At 30.8% G+C, this 18714-nt stretch overlaps 1 protein-coding gene across 3 annotated transcripts; it reads right to left on the reverse strand.

Moving 5' to 3' along the window:
- Positions 1-6027: 6027 nt before the first annotated feature.
- On the reverse strand, positions 6028-17274 carry COL9 (CONSTANS-like 9). Of its 3 annotated transcripts, XR_016353863.1 has the most exons (7): positions 17109-17274; positions 14868-16601; positions 12484-12858; positions 11751-11996; positions 7998-8338; positions 7582-7783; positions 6028-7366 (listed from the first exon to the last, which is right to left on the reverse strand). XR_016353863.1 is itself a non-coding variant. In XM_089791600.1 (6 exons), exons 2-6 carry the CDS (start codon positions 15438-15440, stop codon positions 7654-7656), a joined length of 1665 nt encoding a protein of 554 aa, XP_089647726.1. In that variant the 5' UTR covers positions 15441-16601; positions 17109-17274; the 3' UTR covers positions 6200-7653. The 3 variants fall into 3 exon arrangements, 2 of the variants coding, with proteins under 2 accessions (XP_089647726.1, XP_089647739.1); XM_089791600.1 differs by having other exon boundaries at positions 6200-7783; XM_089791613.1 differs by having other exon boundaries at positions 6200-7783; positions 17002-17274.
- Between the last annotated feature and the right edge of the window lie 1440 nt (positions 17275-18714).

Below are 18714 nucleotides of genomic sequence, written 5' to 3' on the forward strand. Positions count from 1 at the left end.
TTTTTTAAATGATTTTTTCATATTTAATAAATTTAATTTAAATAAATAATATTTATTAATCTATTTAAAAGATTTTAGTAAATATTATGTTATTTAAATTAAAAATTATTAATAATCTAATTTGTTTACATAAGATTATATTTTAAATATCCACTTTTAACTATTATTTTTATTTTCTTATTTATTTAAAAAATAATTACTTGTGATCTTCACATTAGATTATGTTGTAATCTCTATTTATTGAACTTCTGATTTTTTTAATTGATTTAAATTTTTGTTTTTAAATTACTTTAAGTTAAAAAAAAAAATTGGTTTAGTTTTTTTGTTAAAGATGTCATTATTTTTCATATTATTGTTTGTATTTCTTTTATTAATTTTTTGTAATAAATTTGTTAATTTTTTAAATTGATTTAAGTTTTAGTTTTTAAATTACTTTAAATTATTATTTTTATATTAATTTGGTTTTTCTTTAAACATTATTTTTTCAATTTCTATAATTTATTTAGTCAATAGAATATTTGTTAGAGATGTCATTATTTTTCATATTATTTTTTTGTATTTCTTCGTAATAAATTTTTTGATAGGTTTTTTTTTTTAATGATTTTTTTTCATATATGATAAATTGAATTTAATTGTAAAATCTTGAAATTATTGAACATGTTTCTTAAGCAATATTCAAATTTTCGAAATATTGTAAATTTATATCTATATTTTACTCTTCAACTTTTTTATTTTGTATTTTTATTTTAAAAAAACTTATATCTACATTATTTAATGTTCATTCTACGTCTTTCTCTTAAATCTCATCTCCTATCGGCACACTCATTGCATGTACAAAAGCATGTGACTGCTAGTATTATTTTTAAGTCGATAGGCTTATATGTGAGAGGGATTTTACAATTTATGCCAGAAAATTGTCAACCCCTTTCTAAATTTTTATATTTTCCAATAAAGTTTTTTCTTTCATTACCCACTTTCTAAATATTTCTATGTATTTTTTATATTTCTAATTCAAACTTTTCTATCCTCTATTTCTATTTCAAATTATAGTTTCTATTTTCTATATCCACATCTAAAAGATTGTTTTTAGAATTTATTTAATAAAAAATCCTTTATAATAGTAAGTGCTAAACTTATATTATATATTGTTAAAAATCTTTTATAAGAGTGAGTGTTAAACTTACATTGTATATTGAGTTGTGCCTATTAATTAATGAATCTCTACCAGTGAGAATGCTTCATTATTATTATAATCAAATAAACTATAAGAATCATAAGTTAATTTGTAATATATTTTAAATTTTATAATTCTCAAATCAGATTTATCTCTAATTTTATTGGTTGAAATGAATATGTCATATAAGACTTTTTTTTACGGATTAGAAATTTCTATTTTTTTAGTTTTTACTGAATATTTCTATAAAAAATTAAAATTAAAAGAAACTTCTATTTTGTTTTATGTTTGAATAGAAATGTTTAAAACCTATGTGAACTCTAATATATTTCATTCTATTATATGACAATAGCTTTGCTTCTTGTTAATCTAGTAAAATAGTGTATTTTCTATTAATCTTTATGTGACATGGAGCAGCTCTAATACTTAAATTATTATATATTACAGGTTGAAGCTTTGAATATAGCTATTTGCCTTGGAATTCAACTGTTATTTCTATTATGATATTTAAATTATATCATTATTGTAATATAATAGCGGTTGAAAAAGCTTTGAATATTATCGTGATTTTTAAGGCTCCAGGAGTATCTGATGTTTGCTTCATCAATGACAAGTTCAAAAATAATTTCAACCAAATTGTTTTGAATTTAGAGTTTTGGTTGTGTTCAATTTTAAAGTATTTTGCAAAGTATGATTCAGCGCTTCTCCTTTTTCGATTTGAAAATATTTTTTATGCATGTTTCATCACCATGAATTTTGATGGTCTGTGTTTGCACAAATCTAGACTAAAATATAGTACAAGTATTTTATTGGTGTGAGTGATATACATTGAATGTGAGAGGCTTAAAACTGAAATTATTTATTTGCCAAATGATGTTAGGTAATATATGAACCATTCTATGAAAAGACGATTACACATTATTATTATTCACCTAGCTTTTAATAGAAACATTTTCAAAGATTAAATGGATGCAACATGCAAAGGAGAATGAAATAAACCATGAAATAAACCTTAGATATAGATAAAAATCGACTACTCTACAATACTTTTATTCTTGTACTATTTAATGATTTATTGTTGTATATTAAACTATCAGTTGCCATGAATATTGGTATTTGATGGTGTATTCACGATGTTATCTTATTTGAATTTAATGAATTGTTTGATCTTAATCAATGAACGAGTCAACATGCCCTAAGCCTTATTATGCGTATGAAAGCCCATTTTAGAATTTATTTCAAACTCACAAATTTCTATACTTTCATAAGATTTTATTAATTACAATACTGTATTATATTTATAAATTTAGAATATTTTATTGTATATTTAAGATCATTTTTTTCTGAGTCAAGATTATTTTTGCTCTTTCATAATGATATTAATAAAATGAAATTGTATCATGCAGCTATATAATTAATTGAAAATTTTTTACATTAAGTTTCTAATCTCTTCATTTATTTTAGATTTAAATAACATTACTTTTCCATTATTAGGTTCAGTTCATAATATTTATTTCTTAAATTAAATTGAGTAACTGTACTAATACTTATGTAATTTTACTTAGATAATTCATTGATATTTTAATATGTTATCTAAATGCAGTATTTTCAATCTATGTTAGACAAAAGCTCATCTTGATTTTTTCGATAATTTATTTGTATAAAAGATAAAGCCAAATTTTTGTTTCTACAATTTTTACAATCTTTTTTTGATATATTGAGTACTCTACTTTATTAGTTATATGTGTACCATACAACATATGTATTAATTCCAAATTTTACTTGCTTATATAGTAGCAACTAGTAACTATAGTTTTTCCTTTTCCTCTTTTATGTATGTGAAATTATTTTTAAAGCATGTATTTTCATATTTGAATATGTCCTAGCTCACTATGTATTTTGAATTAAGTTGATAAATTTATTTTGTTTTCTTAGAGTTAAATTCAACCTACAATCCTATAGTTTTTTATATTTATTATTATATAAAAAAATGTTTTAATTGATAAATTTATAATTATATTATTATTCTGTTTATAATTAATAATTATATATTTCATTATTTTTATTTATTGATTTTAAATGATTATTATTATATTTTCAATTGGTTGATAAATATAAACACATTTAAAATAACAAGTAGATAATAAAGGAAAGAAAATCAAAATCAAAATCAATTATTTTTAAGTTATAGAGAGTAAAATTAATATTTAATATAGATAATTTTTAAAAAAACTAATTCACAATATTAAAAATTAAACTTAAAAATAATCTGAATAAAATCTATTATAAAATTAAATAGAAACATGTATGACTCCAAAAATATCCAATTTTAATAAAATCAACTAATGATTGACTAAACCATCACCTTACTATCTAAAATTACCATTAAAAAAATCATCCAAGAGAAGACTTTGAAAATAAAAAATAAAAAACAAGAATTTTACATTACTAACCTATGTCTACAAGATGTTTAGAATCACTCCAAAATGCAAAATCAGATTACAATTTTAGTCAATCACATCCTCTGCCTATTTGTTAATATACATGTTACACTCTGAAAATAAAATATGAAAAACTATAATTCCAATTATTTAGTGTTAGTTGATATATTAAAAATATGTGAACGTATATGTTTCTTATTGAAACATAATTATTGTGTCTTCCTATGGTGCAAATACTAGTAAATATAAATTAATTTAAATTACAAATAATAATTTTCATATCAATATATTATAAAATGAAATGTTAAATTATGAAACTAAATTATTTTTGTTATAATTTAAAATTTTAATTATTTATATATTATAAATTTGAATTTCCTCGTGATAAAAGTAAACTAAATGTCACAAATATTAACACATACAATCACATTTTATAAAATGTGTACTTAATCAACTCAATGCAAAAACATAAGAGTTGAGGTGGCCAAGTTTTCAATTGAAATGTTGTCAAGGTGATAGTCAAGCTTACAACTATATTTTTATATTTTAAAGTGTATGGTCACAAAAATAATTCTAGCAAGACAAATATTTGGATAGTATAAGGATAAGTTGAGCCTAAAATATATTTTTTTTAAAAATTGAAGCATGCTTTTATTAATTTTATTCCTGTCAAATGTATGTTTTTCTATCCAAAAATATGCAACTGCTAGTTATTAATAATATTAGATTTTTAATTAAGTCAATAGACTTTGTCTAGAGTAAAACATTACACTTTTATTATTGCCTATTTTTTAATGACTTTTCATTATCATGTTTTAATTCTCACAACTAATTCTAACTATAATTTCTATTTTCTATTTTCTAATTTGATGTCTTTTGTTTGGCCATTGTTTATAAAAGTGAAATAGAATGTTTTTCCTTGTTTCTAAACAAGAACATAAAATACATTCAAGCTCTCTCCAATGTGCACTTTAGACATCATTTATATCGATAAAATCAACAAAACCAACATTTTAAGCAAGAAGATTCTTTTCTAAAAATTGTGATTATTTTTTAATAAAAATAGAATTTTGGACTTCAATAAAAATAATAATTGAAGTTGCAAAAATTTTAAAGTAATTAGTAGGTTTCAAAAATCATAAAATTATAAAATAAATATAATTTTATATAATTTGTAATGATTTTGAATGGAAGGATTACATCATATGTAGATATATATGTAAATAATAGAAAGACTACTATATTTAACTAATTTATAATATTAAAATGATACTTAATAGATTTTAGTTAGATTAATTATACTAAGACATACATTATACACAATATATGTTTAAAGTTTTTTAAAAGTCTATCAATAACATATTATATAGAAGATATAATTAAAAAATATAAACACCAAGTTTAGTATAGAAAGTGATTTGTAATCTAATTTTTATTTATTTATTTTAATTATTTATAAAATTAAACCTTAAATGAACATATATTTATTTAAGAAAAACAAATAAATCAAAAATTATAAACACCAAGTTCAATATAGAAAGTGACTTTGTAATATAATATTTATTAATTATTTTTATTAATTTTTCAAATTAAATATAAGATTAAAACTATATATTTTTCTTATATAGTAAATTATTTGAACAAAATTAAAAAATCACGATTTTGAACTTCATTTTTTAAAAATAATAATAGAAAAACAATCATCATAACAGAAACAATATCTTAAGATTGATACCTTCGAAATACTTTATTATATCAAGTTTAAGTTTTAAATAAATCACAATAGAAAGTATAGTAATTAGTACTTTACATTTTAAAGAAATTATAATAGAAACTAAATAAACTAATAAATAATATTAAATTTTTATATAGATTTTTTAATTTGTTTTCTACTATTTCAAATCTTTCTTTGGTTTGTTGCAATGATAGATTAAGTACTTTTGTGACTTTTTTTGATTTCTTATTGAGTGAGTTTTATATCTTACAAAATAAATTTATAAACTCTTAAAGTACTATACTTAAATTTAAATTGAGCTATATCATACAACTTTAAATTTTTAAGCCTCGCTTAGTTTGTAAAACTAAAATTTAGGAGAGCCACCCGCAGTACAGCGGTGAATTGGCATGCCTTCTCACGGACAGGTGAAAACGAGTTAAATAATTGTATTAGCCTAAGGCAAATACAATAGTAATCAAAGAGGCCCATGCATACTTTTCCATCTAATTAATGTGTAGTAGGAAGCAATGAAATTTTCAAAACCTTTCGAATGGTTCAGACCCTCCAATCTGATCATAATAACTTACAACTTACAGAGACATTTATTCAGTGAAGTTATAAAAAAAAAAAAAATTACTGGTGGACCTGATCTTCATAACTTACAGAATGCAAAAGCATTTTCCTATGTAGATAAAGGTGAATCTGATCTTAATGATAACTTGAAAGAATGTAACAAACTTTGCTACATATATAGTTGTACCGTCAACTGGCTTTTTTGTGCAATATGCCTGTACGTTTCCACCAGATATAGAAAGCTCATCGGCAATGAAATTTTCACAACCTTTCGAATGGTTTTGGCCCTAAAACTTACAGAACATAAAACGATTTTTCGATGTAGATAGATGGTACTAGTTCTGATCTTCATAGCTTACAGAATGAACAAATATTTTTCCGTCTAGATAGTTGTACAATAATAAGTTTTAGGAAAAAATACTACTGAACCTAATCTTAGTAACTTAAAAGAATATAAAAAGCTTTGCTACATATGCAGTTGTACCGTCAACTGGTTTCTGTGCAATATGGCTGTACGTTTCCACCAGATACAGAAAGCTCATTCATAGCCCTCTTATTGGAGTGTAAATCAAGAAGCAGCACCTCTTCGATAGATGCACATCAATAAAATGTGTCAGAACGTAAAGGCATAAAACAAATAATTGATTCATGGGCATGCCCCATGTAGAGAATTGCAAACTTCAAAGCGTTGGAAACCCCTGCTCCAAAGGTCTGTGTACCATGTACCTTTGTCAGTAAGATCATTGCAATATTGATATGAAGATTCACAATATGAATAGAAAATTCATAGCGATCAATTAATTTGTGTAGGAATCTGGATCTGGAATGTCCTTATATTTGCTGCCGCTGAGACCTTCACAAAAGAACATCCTCAAACAACAAACACATACAAAAGTTGCCAAAGAAAGCTTTTACTGCCACCAATGCCGAATTGTTTTGTACCATACACTGTCTATAACTTACAATGTTAGCCAGTCGATAAATTTATCTGCCTGTTGAATTTGCCTATCAATTTAACATAATTTAACATGGCAAACTGCACTCTGCAAACTTCAATCCTTATTCATGGTTTAAACTTGAAAGCCATCAAATGTTTCAGTAATAAGCTCAGTGACTAAACATGACATCATACTTAGCTCCCTGCAATGCAATCTTCAAAAGTAACCATCATATAATACCAGTCTGAACTGAACTTGTGTAAAGCAATTCGTCCTTTATTTATTTCTCTTGCGTCAACTTTTTGTTATTTTATGATACACACGACTTGACCTGTTATTATTAGGAACCTGTTCAAAGATTGTATTGAGCCGCATACAATCCCATACACTCTGCACTGATAATCATATACAGACAGCACCATGCCAAATTCAAGCTATGGATTTCAATCTGCCCCTTCAATGTTTAAGAGAACATCTTGCCAAATATAGTAATGGAAGCTTTGAGTTCTGTCATGAAGAAAACCTGGTGAGCACCAATCATAGAACCATTGATGGGGTTACAATGTTCATAGAATAAATGGAGAGTCAGCAGTCAATAAAATAAATAAACATTTCGTGATTCACCAACAGGTCGTATGCTGATCTTGGTCATGCAAAAGCACTGCGCCACTAATATATATAAATATACATTAAGGTATTTACATAAAGTTTTTCAACTCTATTGCAGCATGAGAATACCTTAACATTATACATCCATTATTATAGGATAATAGACCGAACTACGATCTTCTCTAGAGCTAAGAAACGGCATCAATAACTTCTTGCCGCTGATAATGGATCATAATCATATGCTTCTCCAGCCTTAACAAAACGACCTTTTACACGCTTTCTAACATCTGCCCTAACTTTTCGAGAAACATAGCGTATCTGCTTTTCAAACCTGGTTTTCAAAGAATGGCAAGATAAAAGTTATATTAAGAAGAATTAATTAATAAAATTACACTGACGTCCACAAATATAAAGAAGAAATAAGGAAACAATACAGATGCTAAAGGAGATCAACAGACTAGAAAGTCACACACGAAAATTTTTTAAAACATCTTTACTGAATCCGTAAATTATGAATAGCACCACAAAGGGGTTGCGAACTTTACTTGCGTGCCTTCTTCTTCTCCTTGTAACGCATCATGGCATTGTCCCTAGCTTGAGAAAACGCAGTCTCTGGGCTGGCAGGATACCATGGTGGAGGCTCACCCTTCGGGAACCTTGGTGATACACCACACTCCTGATAATCAGCAGCACTGCTCTCTCCACTCTGACCTGACAGAGAAAGTGACAAACTAGGATGTGGCCTTGCAGAAAAGTTCATAGTAAAGTTGCCAGCTGCACTTTGAACAGGCATGCCCTGAACTGTTTTGCCACATGCAGAATGAATACCACCTGCTGGTCCAGAAATGTGGGATGGCATTAAGTAACCCTCTTGTGCTGTAGAAACCTGCAGAGGAAGGGCATTCATTATTTATTGAAATTCAGAACAGTTGACCCATGACTAGAGCTGTCTTGTCCCAGTTTACGCACTAGCTTGACCGAAAATTTACATGATTTGGAGCTCGTGCTTATGTACTTTTGATAAATTTTGAGTTAATGAAAATTGAAATTTCAAGTGAACATAGGCTTTTCCAAAGTATATCAAATATTCATAACTGAATTCAAAAAGGAAGAAAGTTACTGTCTTGTCCCAGTTTACACGTAGCTCGACTGAAAATTTACATGATTTGGAGCTCATGATTATGTACTTTTTGATAAATTTTGAGTTAATGAAAATCGAAATTTCAAGTAAACATAGGCTTTTCCAAAGTATATGAAATATTCATAACTGAATTCAAAAAGGAAGAAAGTTACAACTCGTGTACCAAATCCCCTTACATTGCAACAGTGTCAGGTTATAAAGACATGCAATCAGTGATTTGACCATAAGAAAAACGCATGCAGCATGACCATCTATGAATTTCTTGATATTGTTTATAAAAGGTATATGATCCAGGTATGTGAGACTTCGCGAGTTTCCCAAAATTAGGAAATATGGGTAAAAATCTATTGATTTGTTGAGGCTTTAGCTTGCTGTCAGGTGTCTCCATCAATTATGTTGCCATGTTGCATAAATACTAACAGTAAAGGGCAAGCTTGACATTGAATATAATTATGAATTATAATATACAAAACGTCTAATATATAAAGAAGAAAAGCTTTTCCAGAGCAGAGATCAAATGAACTCAATCTCATTGCCCATCTTCACCCCACTGATGTGATTCACAAATTAAAATATAAATCTCAAATTATCAAAGTTCTTTAGTACTTCCAACACCAAGGTTACACGTCCTATCTTCTTTGATGTTTTTGAGTTTGTTATTCATAATTTTAACAGACAGTTCAAATTTTTTTCAAGTTCTCTCGTTTCAACCTTTCACTAACATGATATAGATAGTCAAGTAAAGGGACTCTTTGGGACTAGAAAACACAGCATAATTTTTTGGAGCATTTGTTCAAGGAAGAAGCTTATATAAATGGTAAGCAAAAAAAATACAATGAAATAACAAAAGGAGAAGAACTTTAGAAAGCTTGAACACAAGGCACAAAAGTTGATGATGATAATGACAATGAAATAGTGGAACTCAAAAAAGGAAATGTTCCAATTAAAAAGCCCTTCTAGATCAAACAACAATCAAGACACGACTTCAAAATTTGCAATAACATGAGAAAGCCACCACCACAAAGGATACACAAAATTATTAAGATTACAATTGGAGACAAAGAATAACTAAGCAGCAAAATTATTGAGCCTGATCAAACCGAACGCAATGTTTATATAATAATATAAAAGCTCCCTTATAGGAGAGACTATTCTGATGAATACAAAAATCAGCAATACAGCAGATTGGGATCATGAAATAAATCAGAACATAGAATAGTTCCAACAGCTATTAGTTAAAAAAGATAGGGAAAAAAATTCTACAAAAGAAACCATGATTAAGTCACTTAGCAATTCAGACAAGAATTAGTAAATAAGGGAGATATGATAGCAGAACTACAAGCTAAAAATAAGAATGGACAAGAACCAGGGCCCAACAATGACGGCATGATAATAACTTAAGACAAACTAGAAAAGTCGAGGCGGCAGTTCAAGGAGAGCACAAAGAGATCATATTAGTGACTTACCAGTCAACAAGATTGACAATTTAGACAGAATAAATCATATACATGGACACCTTTGCATTGATACACGCTACATTTACAAAAGAAACATGCAACCACATTGTCAACAACATTAAAGAAAATAATCAAGGAAGAACATTTATCAAATAAATTAGTACCACAATGAAAGTTGACAATTAAGACAAAGTAAATATAAATAGTTACATTTCAACGATTAGCAACTGAAGATTATTTCAGTGGACCATCAACATTTTTTTACTGAAAATTTCCACACTAAAGTACATTCAAAACTTGCGACAGTGTACAACACTGTTGAAGATCATTTATGGACAGACTGAAAAAAAAGTGTCCAAATAGTTTAATACATACCCAAGAAGAATCCAGTGCCAGGGACGAACCCAGGGCAAACCCCAAATTAAAAATACTTTTCTTTATCAAAAATAGAAATTTAGGGCCAAATAAATTTGTTTTCTTTTTAGTCCACTAGTGGGCAAATTGAGGCCATCTCCCTTTGGACTAAACTTCCAAAACACACGACCAATATATTTCAAGTGTGTATTGAGACCCACAAATGATGAAAACCTTGAAGATTAGAATCCCCGAAAGAAAATTTGCAGACAGCTAAAACATAAACCCTAATTTGAAGGATAAAGAAAAGAAAACTGTCTAAACTTTCCATTTTTCCTTAACATACAAGAGAATCCTGTGTTTTATATTTAGAGAATCTGAGTCGTCTGTCTAACTTGGTTCTTCCAAGATTCAACTCCAATCCAAACTGTTTCAGGAGGAAAATAATATTCTTCAAACCATCCTTATCATTTTTGACATTTTAAATTTTCATAGAATTTAATGCCAGGTCTAGATCCAACACCTTAGAATGCTCAGACCCAGTCTTCGATTTACCATTTGAACCTTTGTTGAATATAACCATGAAAAAGCCAAATCAATATTTGACTCATAAGAAATATGTCACTTCCAAATACACTACACTCTCCTGAATTCCTCTCTTCAAAATATTCAAAATAACCTCAAATTATTTAATATAATTCTTTTTAATTTTTATTTTTATTAGAATATTTATTTGGGTAATATTATGTTTGTGTCTTAAATATTTACTAATGTGTGGGACAGTAAGAAAACAAATCTTTTCATGTTTTATTTTTTAGCAAATTTTGAGTCTTTTTCATAAACCCTGAACCAGATATGATGCCAAACATTGTGATGTTGCATCCAAATGTATTGGATATAACCCAAATATAGGCTAATTTATGGATACATCTGGATACAACATCCATTCTGTATCTAGGGATATCATATCTATATCGAGTATCCAATATGCACTACATGTATCCAAATATGGTAGGGTGAGTATTTGGCGACTCTTCTTTAAAAGGATCATTATTTCATGTGCATGCTGACTATTCAACAGGTTCAACTTAAAGCAAAGGGGGATTGGCATCTAGCCGAAGGAAGAACCTGCTTTCTGATGAAAGAAGGCCCGTAACTCATCTATCAAAAGAACATTAACAGGTTCCAGGAAAGTCTCCTCATATTTGACCAAACAATGTGGTCTCCATATTCGTGATCACAGAATAAAAACTTATCCTATGTGTGTAAATTTCAGAAGGGAGAACACAACAGATGTAATTGCAGGAGAAAAATGCTAGCCAGAGGTACATTCTTAGCAAACAAACCTCGGGAGTATTGTCAATGTGACCACTCGACTCAACAAGAGAAACATCCCTCTCCATGTTAGAGCAAGCTGCACTTGTGTCCTCGAACAGTGAATCAGACTGATCGTGTGAACTGCCAAATACATCTTCATAGTTTTCAAATGTGAGATCAACATCGGACATATTAAATCCAACACCATTATCACCGCCATCACAATTATCACCACCATCACAGAGGCCAAGATCTTGCATGTGGGGATCCCACAGCTGCAGATTCCAATAAAACAGAGCTTTGTTAGACAGCACCAGAACATATAAGAGGCTAATATAGCCCTTTTCAAGTGCATATTTAGAAGCAAATTATATGAATAATTGAAGACAAGGAAATGTGAAAAGAGATGGAAATAAATAAAACCCCTATCTTATCACAATTTTAATTTGTACTTCTGCTTTATCAAAAACATTAAGCTTTGTAACTCCAATGGATATCGAAATAATTTCTGCTTAATCGAAAAACATTCAATTTATTTTATTTCTTTGAAGAGAACAAGCTAGAATAACATATATACTGCCACTTTAGGAATCATATTTCTTCTTAGTTTAAATCAGTTTTGCCAGGACTGTAGTTAGGTTATCTACAGGGTAATGATTCTGAAAGTAATTTACATCATTCTAGAATATCTTAAGAATTCATAACTGAATCAATAAGATAAATCATCAAGAATATCAAATATCCACTAGATTTGTAACACACCTGGTTAGTATCATTTGCAGGATTGCATTGCCAATATGTGTCTCCTTCCATGATATGTTCAATATTAGCATCAGGCTGCAGCTGTTGCGTTCCTGGCAAAAACAATGAAACTGATGGACTCTCCTGCTTGTGGCAATTTTGTTTCTGCTCTTGAAGCTGATCATTCTGCTGCCTCTCTGGATATTGGTTCTGTGAATGAATATTTTCCGCTAATGGAACTGATAGAGGGGGTCCCATTGACTTACTATCAACTTGTGAATGCAACTTGGAGTTCTGAATTGGGGTTGAACTATGAAGTGTCAGCTTTTGTAAATCAAGCAATTGTTGAACCACCACAGGCTTTTGTTTTGTTTGTTGTTCGGATGCTCCAACTAACTGCAAAAACATAAAAAAGATTCCCTGGATCAAATTTTAAAGCAAACAATTCACAATAAGCAATATCTATAAGAAGATGGCCTCAAATTGATAAAGAAGGAAAAGCATTTCAATGTAAACTTGGACATAAGGAACACACGATTTAGTCTTTTCTATCCCTGCTACAAAACAATTGGAATTATATTTGAGTAATAACTCAAAATTAATCCCTCGCAACCAAAGTTTGCATTAGCCTAAACTCCCAATATCAAACTGAATTATATTCAGCAAGAAAGTAAGAAGCCAAGTCTGTAAAATACAATCATGTGAAATTTATTAGAACAAACTGCAATGAATTTTAAGTGAAAGAGATAATATTTGTATAAAACAATCATAGAGCACTTGGGCCTTATGCATGTGAGTTGAAATAAATGAAAGATAACACCAAGCACTTGCTGCATTGTCATGTTGCTTTGGCTTGATGTGGATGACCCTAGACGACAGAGGTGTATAATGCAGGCTGGAGATGAAGAAAAAAAAACTGCCGCATACAAAATATCAGTCACAAAATATAATATATAAGAAGACACCTGAGTTGGAGTACAAGCGAAAAGAAGAGAAGAATGACAATTGTTCACAGACTACCACTATCAGTTTCCCTGAATTACCAACTGTACACATAAGTATATAATATGTTGTAAACATAAGTACATAATATGTTAGAAAGAACAAAACAAAACACACTTATCATCATGGACCTAACTTAAAAGTATTAGAATAGAAACAATTACAAGATAAAAATATTTGTAAGCATATGGCCTTGGTGACCATAGTACACAAGTATGCAAAAGATATATGAGAGTATTGTGCATTGAGATTGAAATTGGAACTACATTAATGTTCAAAAAGGACCAATGTAGATATATCTGAATAGACATGGCTAGAATCACTATTATAAAATGGGGCTTGCTGTCATAACTTGAAAATTACGTCTGAGCTTCGGGTCACAAAATTAAACAGATATCCAGTTAAAGGATTTTGTAGTATAATTATCATGTTTGATTCTTTTATCCATCATAAGCATGTCTAAGTCTTTGGGATTTCTACAATTAGGAAGGAAGAGAGGTCTTTCAACTGTCAAAACATGCCTGATGATGACTCGTGGCAAGTAAAACATTTTCATAAGCTTTGGCATTCCCATCCTAGAGGATCTTTGCTTATACTTAATCTTAGGCATATTTTTACTCTTTTCAACCGCTCTAAGATTATAATGGTTACTTTTAGTTGCTATGGTTATGATTATTATTATGATAGATATGGTCAGTAGTGCTGGTCTTCGTATTTTCTCATTAGCAGGGGTGGTTGTTTTGTCTATTTTTGAGTAGTTGCAGTGTTCACCCCTTGACTGTTTTGTTGTTTCTGATCTTATGGCTTACGCTATTTTCTCTTGTAAGGGATCGAGACCCTCCCCATGCTTATCTAATCAAAAACAATTTATTTTTGATTTCCTAAATTCTATGTCATGTTCTAAAGTTAGCATGTCTGAGTGTTATTAAATTTTCAGATCTTCATATTCTTTTGCAGGACTCCCTCCTACTTGCCATTGTAACTCGTTGTATTGTGAGTTACAACAATAATGTAATTTATTTTGTTGTTTAGACTGTAGATATTTAAGGTATTTCATCACCACAAAGGCAGATTTTTGGTACTTGGCATAATATATTGATGATCTTTTCTTAATGTGGTGCAGGTAACTAGATTATCTTGAGACTCTGTGGGAAGGGTTTCTTTAATTTGGGCAGTTTGTGCAACAGCTTGAACAGTTTTCAAGTGGGAAAAAATTATTAAGCAAAATTAATATTGTAAACTGCTGAGTCAAACATGTGGCCTCAACGTCAAGCTCAAAACTTTGCAACTAAGATAATTGTAAATTCTTCAAAAACCTCTCATTACTGGCACAACCTACCAAATATAACTATAAAGGTCATAATATATTTTGATTTGATGTATTTTAAAATATGGAGATTCACCTTTGCTCGCCCTGTACATCCAAACGATCTATCTTCCGTGAGTGCTCTGGGTGTTGACGGAGAAGGCTCCATCCAAACATCAAATTCTTGGGCATTTCCTGAATTACTCCTTCGACCAGTCACCACATTCATAGAGTTGTCAATCATTGACGTACCCCGGCAGCTATTAGCATCAATCTCATTAACAGTAGACACACCTGAAACGTTCTCGGCATGCCCACAAGAATCAGTTAAATAAGGAAAACCATCCAAACCCCATAACTTAGAAAGTTCTGCTGCAGAAGGGCACCCGATGTAGCCAGTAATAGCATGCCTACTATGTTCTGATGCTACACCCGAGCTTCCATGGGCATTCCAATCACAATTTTGACACAGAGACAAGCTTTCTGTAGGGCATCGAACCGTAGCCTGCTGGGAATTACAACGATCACACAGAAGATACCTGAGATGTCTGCGGGACAGCGCATTTGCACTGTGGACATGCCGGTCACATGACAGACAGAGTCGAGCCATATCCGATTTGCAGTATATTGTTGGCCTTAGTTCCCCACAAAAGTCACAGAAGCATTCCATTGTAGCCCACTGCTAGATAATCTAAAGATAGTAGAACTTACTCTGAAGATTTTTCAAGCTTTTTGAAGTATCCTGCAAATATTTCCAAAAATAATCGAAACCTGTGTAGCAAGATTCTATACTTTGTAATTTCACATAGGCGTTCACTTGCTACGCACCTGATTTCTAGCAATATATAGTTCTTGTTTCCGAACAGAAATTTTAAACTTAAGATCCTATACAGCTGCTCTGATTATTTGCACGAGACATCCAGACTAAATACTGTTGTGTGATGCTGTTTGCCCTAAACCTTAAACTTTTTTCACACGGAACCTCCGGAGAACCCAAACCCGTATTGCTGCTTTCTATAGAATTATTTTCCGCTGCACATAAGAACTGATAAATACAAAATACACTTGTGAGGTCCATATACTAAGCTTCTTAACTGCTATTCCAAGTGTTCAGCCTCTTTGGCCCTAGATTTCAAATGCAACTATGCTGCGTCTGTTTTCCCTAAATCAAAACGACAAACACAAACTCCTCAGAAATTCAAGTTCCGTTTAACAAAACTAAAGCTTTGTCACTGGAAGTATCTCTTGTACAACTTCTTTTTACACCGGACTCCGCAAGTGAAGATATCCGATCTTGTTTATAACTGGAACTCAGCTTTCCTAAGAGAAATGAACTAATTTAGAACGGATACTACAGAGTTTTGAAAAACTCTCAACTTCCTTTGCACGGAACTCGGAATCGGTCTAACACAGAGATGCGTCTTCACAAAAACCCTTCTGCTGGTCAAAACTAAGTGCGAATCTGAACCTAGGGACTTCCGTTCTGAAAAGAGATTCACAATCAAGCCAAATTCATAGTAAACATGAGTTTTTACTGCTGATCCTGACGACCTAGATGTACGGCCGGATATTTGAAGCTTACAAAATCGTTATTTCCTGAAATCTGGACGCTCACGGCCGATTGCTACGGACTACCCCGATAAGCTTCCGACTGTTCCGTAACTACACAGCTGCACTCAGAGCTTCCGCTGATTTAACAGCAAAACAACCATTCACCTCTAATTGAAACAGAATGTGAAGAGTTTTCGCCGCAGTTTCACGCACGATTGAAGGAAACGCCCTTGAACTTCAACATTTTCGCCAGAAGTACAACTGCAGGCTGCATTTCTTGCTGTAAAGAAAAAATACAACCTTATTACAACAATTTCGAACTCCAAAATTTTCTATACTGAAGTCTAAAAAGCTTTTTAAAATAGTCCAAAACTGCTCAAAATACAAACTACCTTTTAAGCATTTTGGCCAAAATTGCAGCCAACTGAGTTATTTTGACGGTCAAAAGTAAAAAAAAATGGCAGTATTACAGACAAATTCGAACTTCAAATAATCAATACTGACGTTTCAAGAACAAAAAATTCCAAAACAAGCTTACAATTAGGCCAAGGAAAAGGTTGAAAACGTATAAACCCAGAAATTAACATTGTTGTATCTCACAAGTTCGAACACCCAAGCTTGTGTAGTGATCCTTAAAAACTAGAAAAAAAGCTCAAATCTTAGCAAACCAGATTACTAACCTAAAACTCTAAAACTGCACCAAAACGGATTCAAACGTCGAAACTCCCAAAACAGATTTCGTCTAATAACTCCACCAGAACTCCAAATCGACCAAGAAAAAACTTACCGCAATATCAAAGCTCCCCCGCCGAATTTCGTCGCTACAGACATATACCGATGCAAAATATTCCGCAGACTCTAAAAACCTTCCGGTTTGGCTATTTCTAACGTGCTCCGGAAAGAAATCGAAAAATATCAGATGGAGAATTTTCTAGCACACAGCGTAATTTCACAAGGTTTTTGCTTACAAAATGAGAAGAAAATCTTAAAGCGCGGTAAAAAGGTTGCGTAAAACTTGAAAATTACCGCCTGACGGGGACGTTTTACCCGGGGTTCCCTCGTATTTTACCCGCAAAAGCGCCAAAAAGTTCCCTCATGATTTTGACAGGAAGTTTGGCTTTTCAGAAAAATAGTGGATTTCATTTTGTTTAGATAAGTTCCGTCAAGTCCCTGTTATATTCCGTTAGTTTTGTTCCGAAAGATTGAAGAAATATAAGGCGTACAGTTGACGGCGTTTGGGTGGCACTATGTCAACTTGCTGGCAATGTCAGCAATGACGTTTGATTTTTTAATTGAGTTCAGTGATGACGTGGCCAGTTGTGGAACAGCCATGTGGGATTGGATACGGACGGTGGACATCACATTACATATAATCGTACGGTACAAATTTCACTGGGGCCCACAAATAAATATCTAAGCACAAGTTAAACTTTCCTCTCGGCGAGAACGAAAGGAATAAAAATATCAAAGAGGTCAATGAATGAACATGAGCGATGGAAATATAAAGTACGATAAGAGCAAAAAAGTATTCAGTACACCTCGAAAAGTAAAAACAGAAGATATTTGTAGATTTGGTGTACTGTTTTGGACATTTTTGAGTAAGATTTTTTAAATAGATTGTTTTTGACATTCAGTACCTCTCTTAAAAGTAAAATAAGATTTTTGTAGATTTGTCTATTATTTTAGAAATTTTGAGTTACATTTTTTAAATATTTTCAATAAAGGAGACATAGCATATGTAGAGTTTTTGTTTTTATTATGTGATCTTTTTATCTTTTAGGTTTCCTTTGTATATTATTATTGCTTTTTTGTCAAAAATAACAAAAATATATTTTAGTTAGTCTAATGTGGAGAGCTTCTACTCTTGAGAGAGGGGTCACAAGATTCCTAGAGGACTTGAAGGCATGTAACCTCATTTATAATAATAAGGCAATATCATCTTTTGAAAACTATTTGTAGACCTAATAAATAAAATGTATGCTCCTACATGGAGTATGAGGTAATCTCATATAAATAAAATGCCTACTCTTCACATGGAGTACGAGGCAATCCCATGTATTGAAAACCATTTGTAGACCAAATAAATAGAATACATGCTTGATATTGTGGAATACAAAATGATTGATTTCCATCTCTATTAATATATTCCTGAAATTGCGGGATTCTAGTCAATCCACCAAGGTTCAAGTCTTTTTTAGTGCAACGTCTAGGCCCTACATCATTAGAGTTGAGGTCCAATCATACCCTTGGTGACTTTGGCAAAATGAATGCTTCTCAACCCTTGACTCTTAGCTAAAGAAATTCTAACTTAATGAGTGTGCTCCTATATCATGTAGCTAAACAATTATTTAGGTTTGATATAAAACCATCTAGTGAAAAGAGGGAAAAGGGTG

This window comes from Cupressus sempervirens, chromosome 1, assembly GCF_028749045.1.
Source record: "Cupressus sempervirens isolate cs-2001-9-10 chromosome 1, ASM2874904v1, whole genome shotgun sequence".
In the NCBI taxonomy this organism is placed as follows: Eukaryota; Viridiplantae; Streptophyta; class Pinopsida; order Cupressales; family Cupressaceae; genus Cupressus; species Cupressus sempervirens.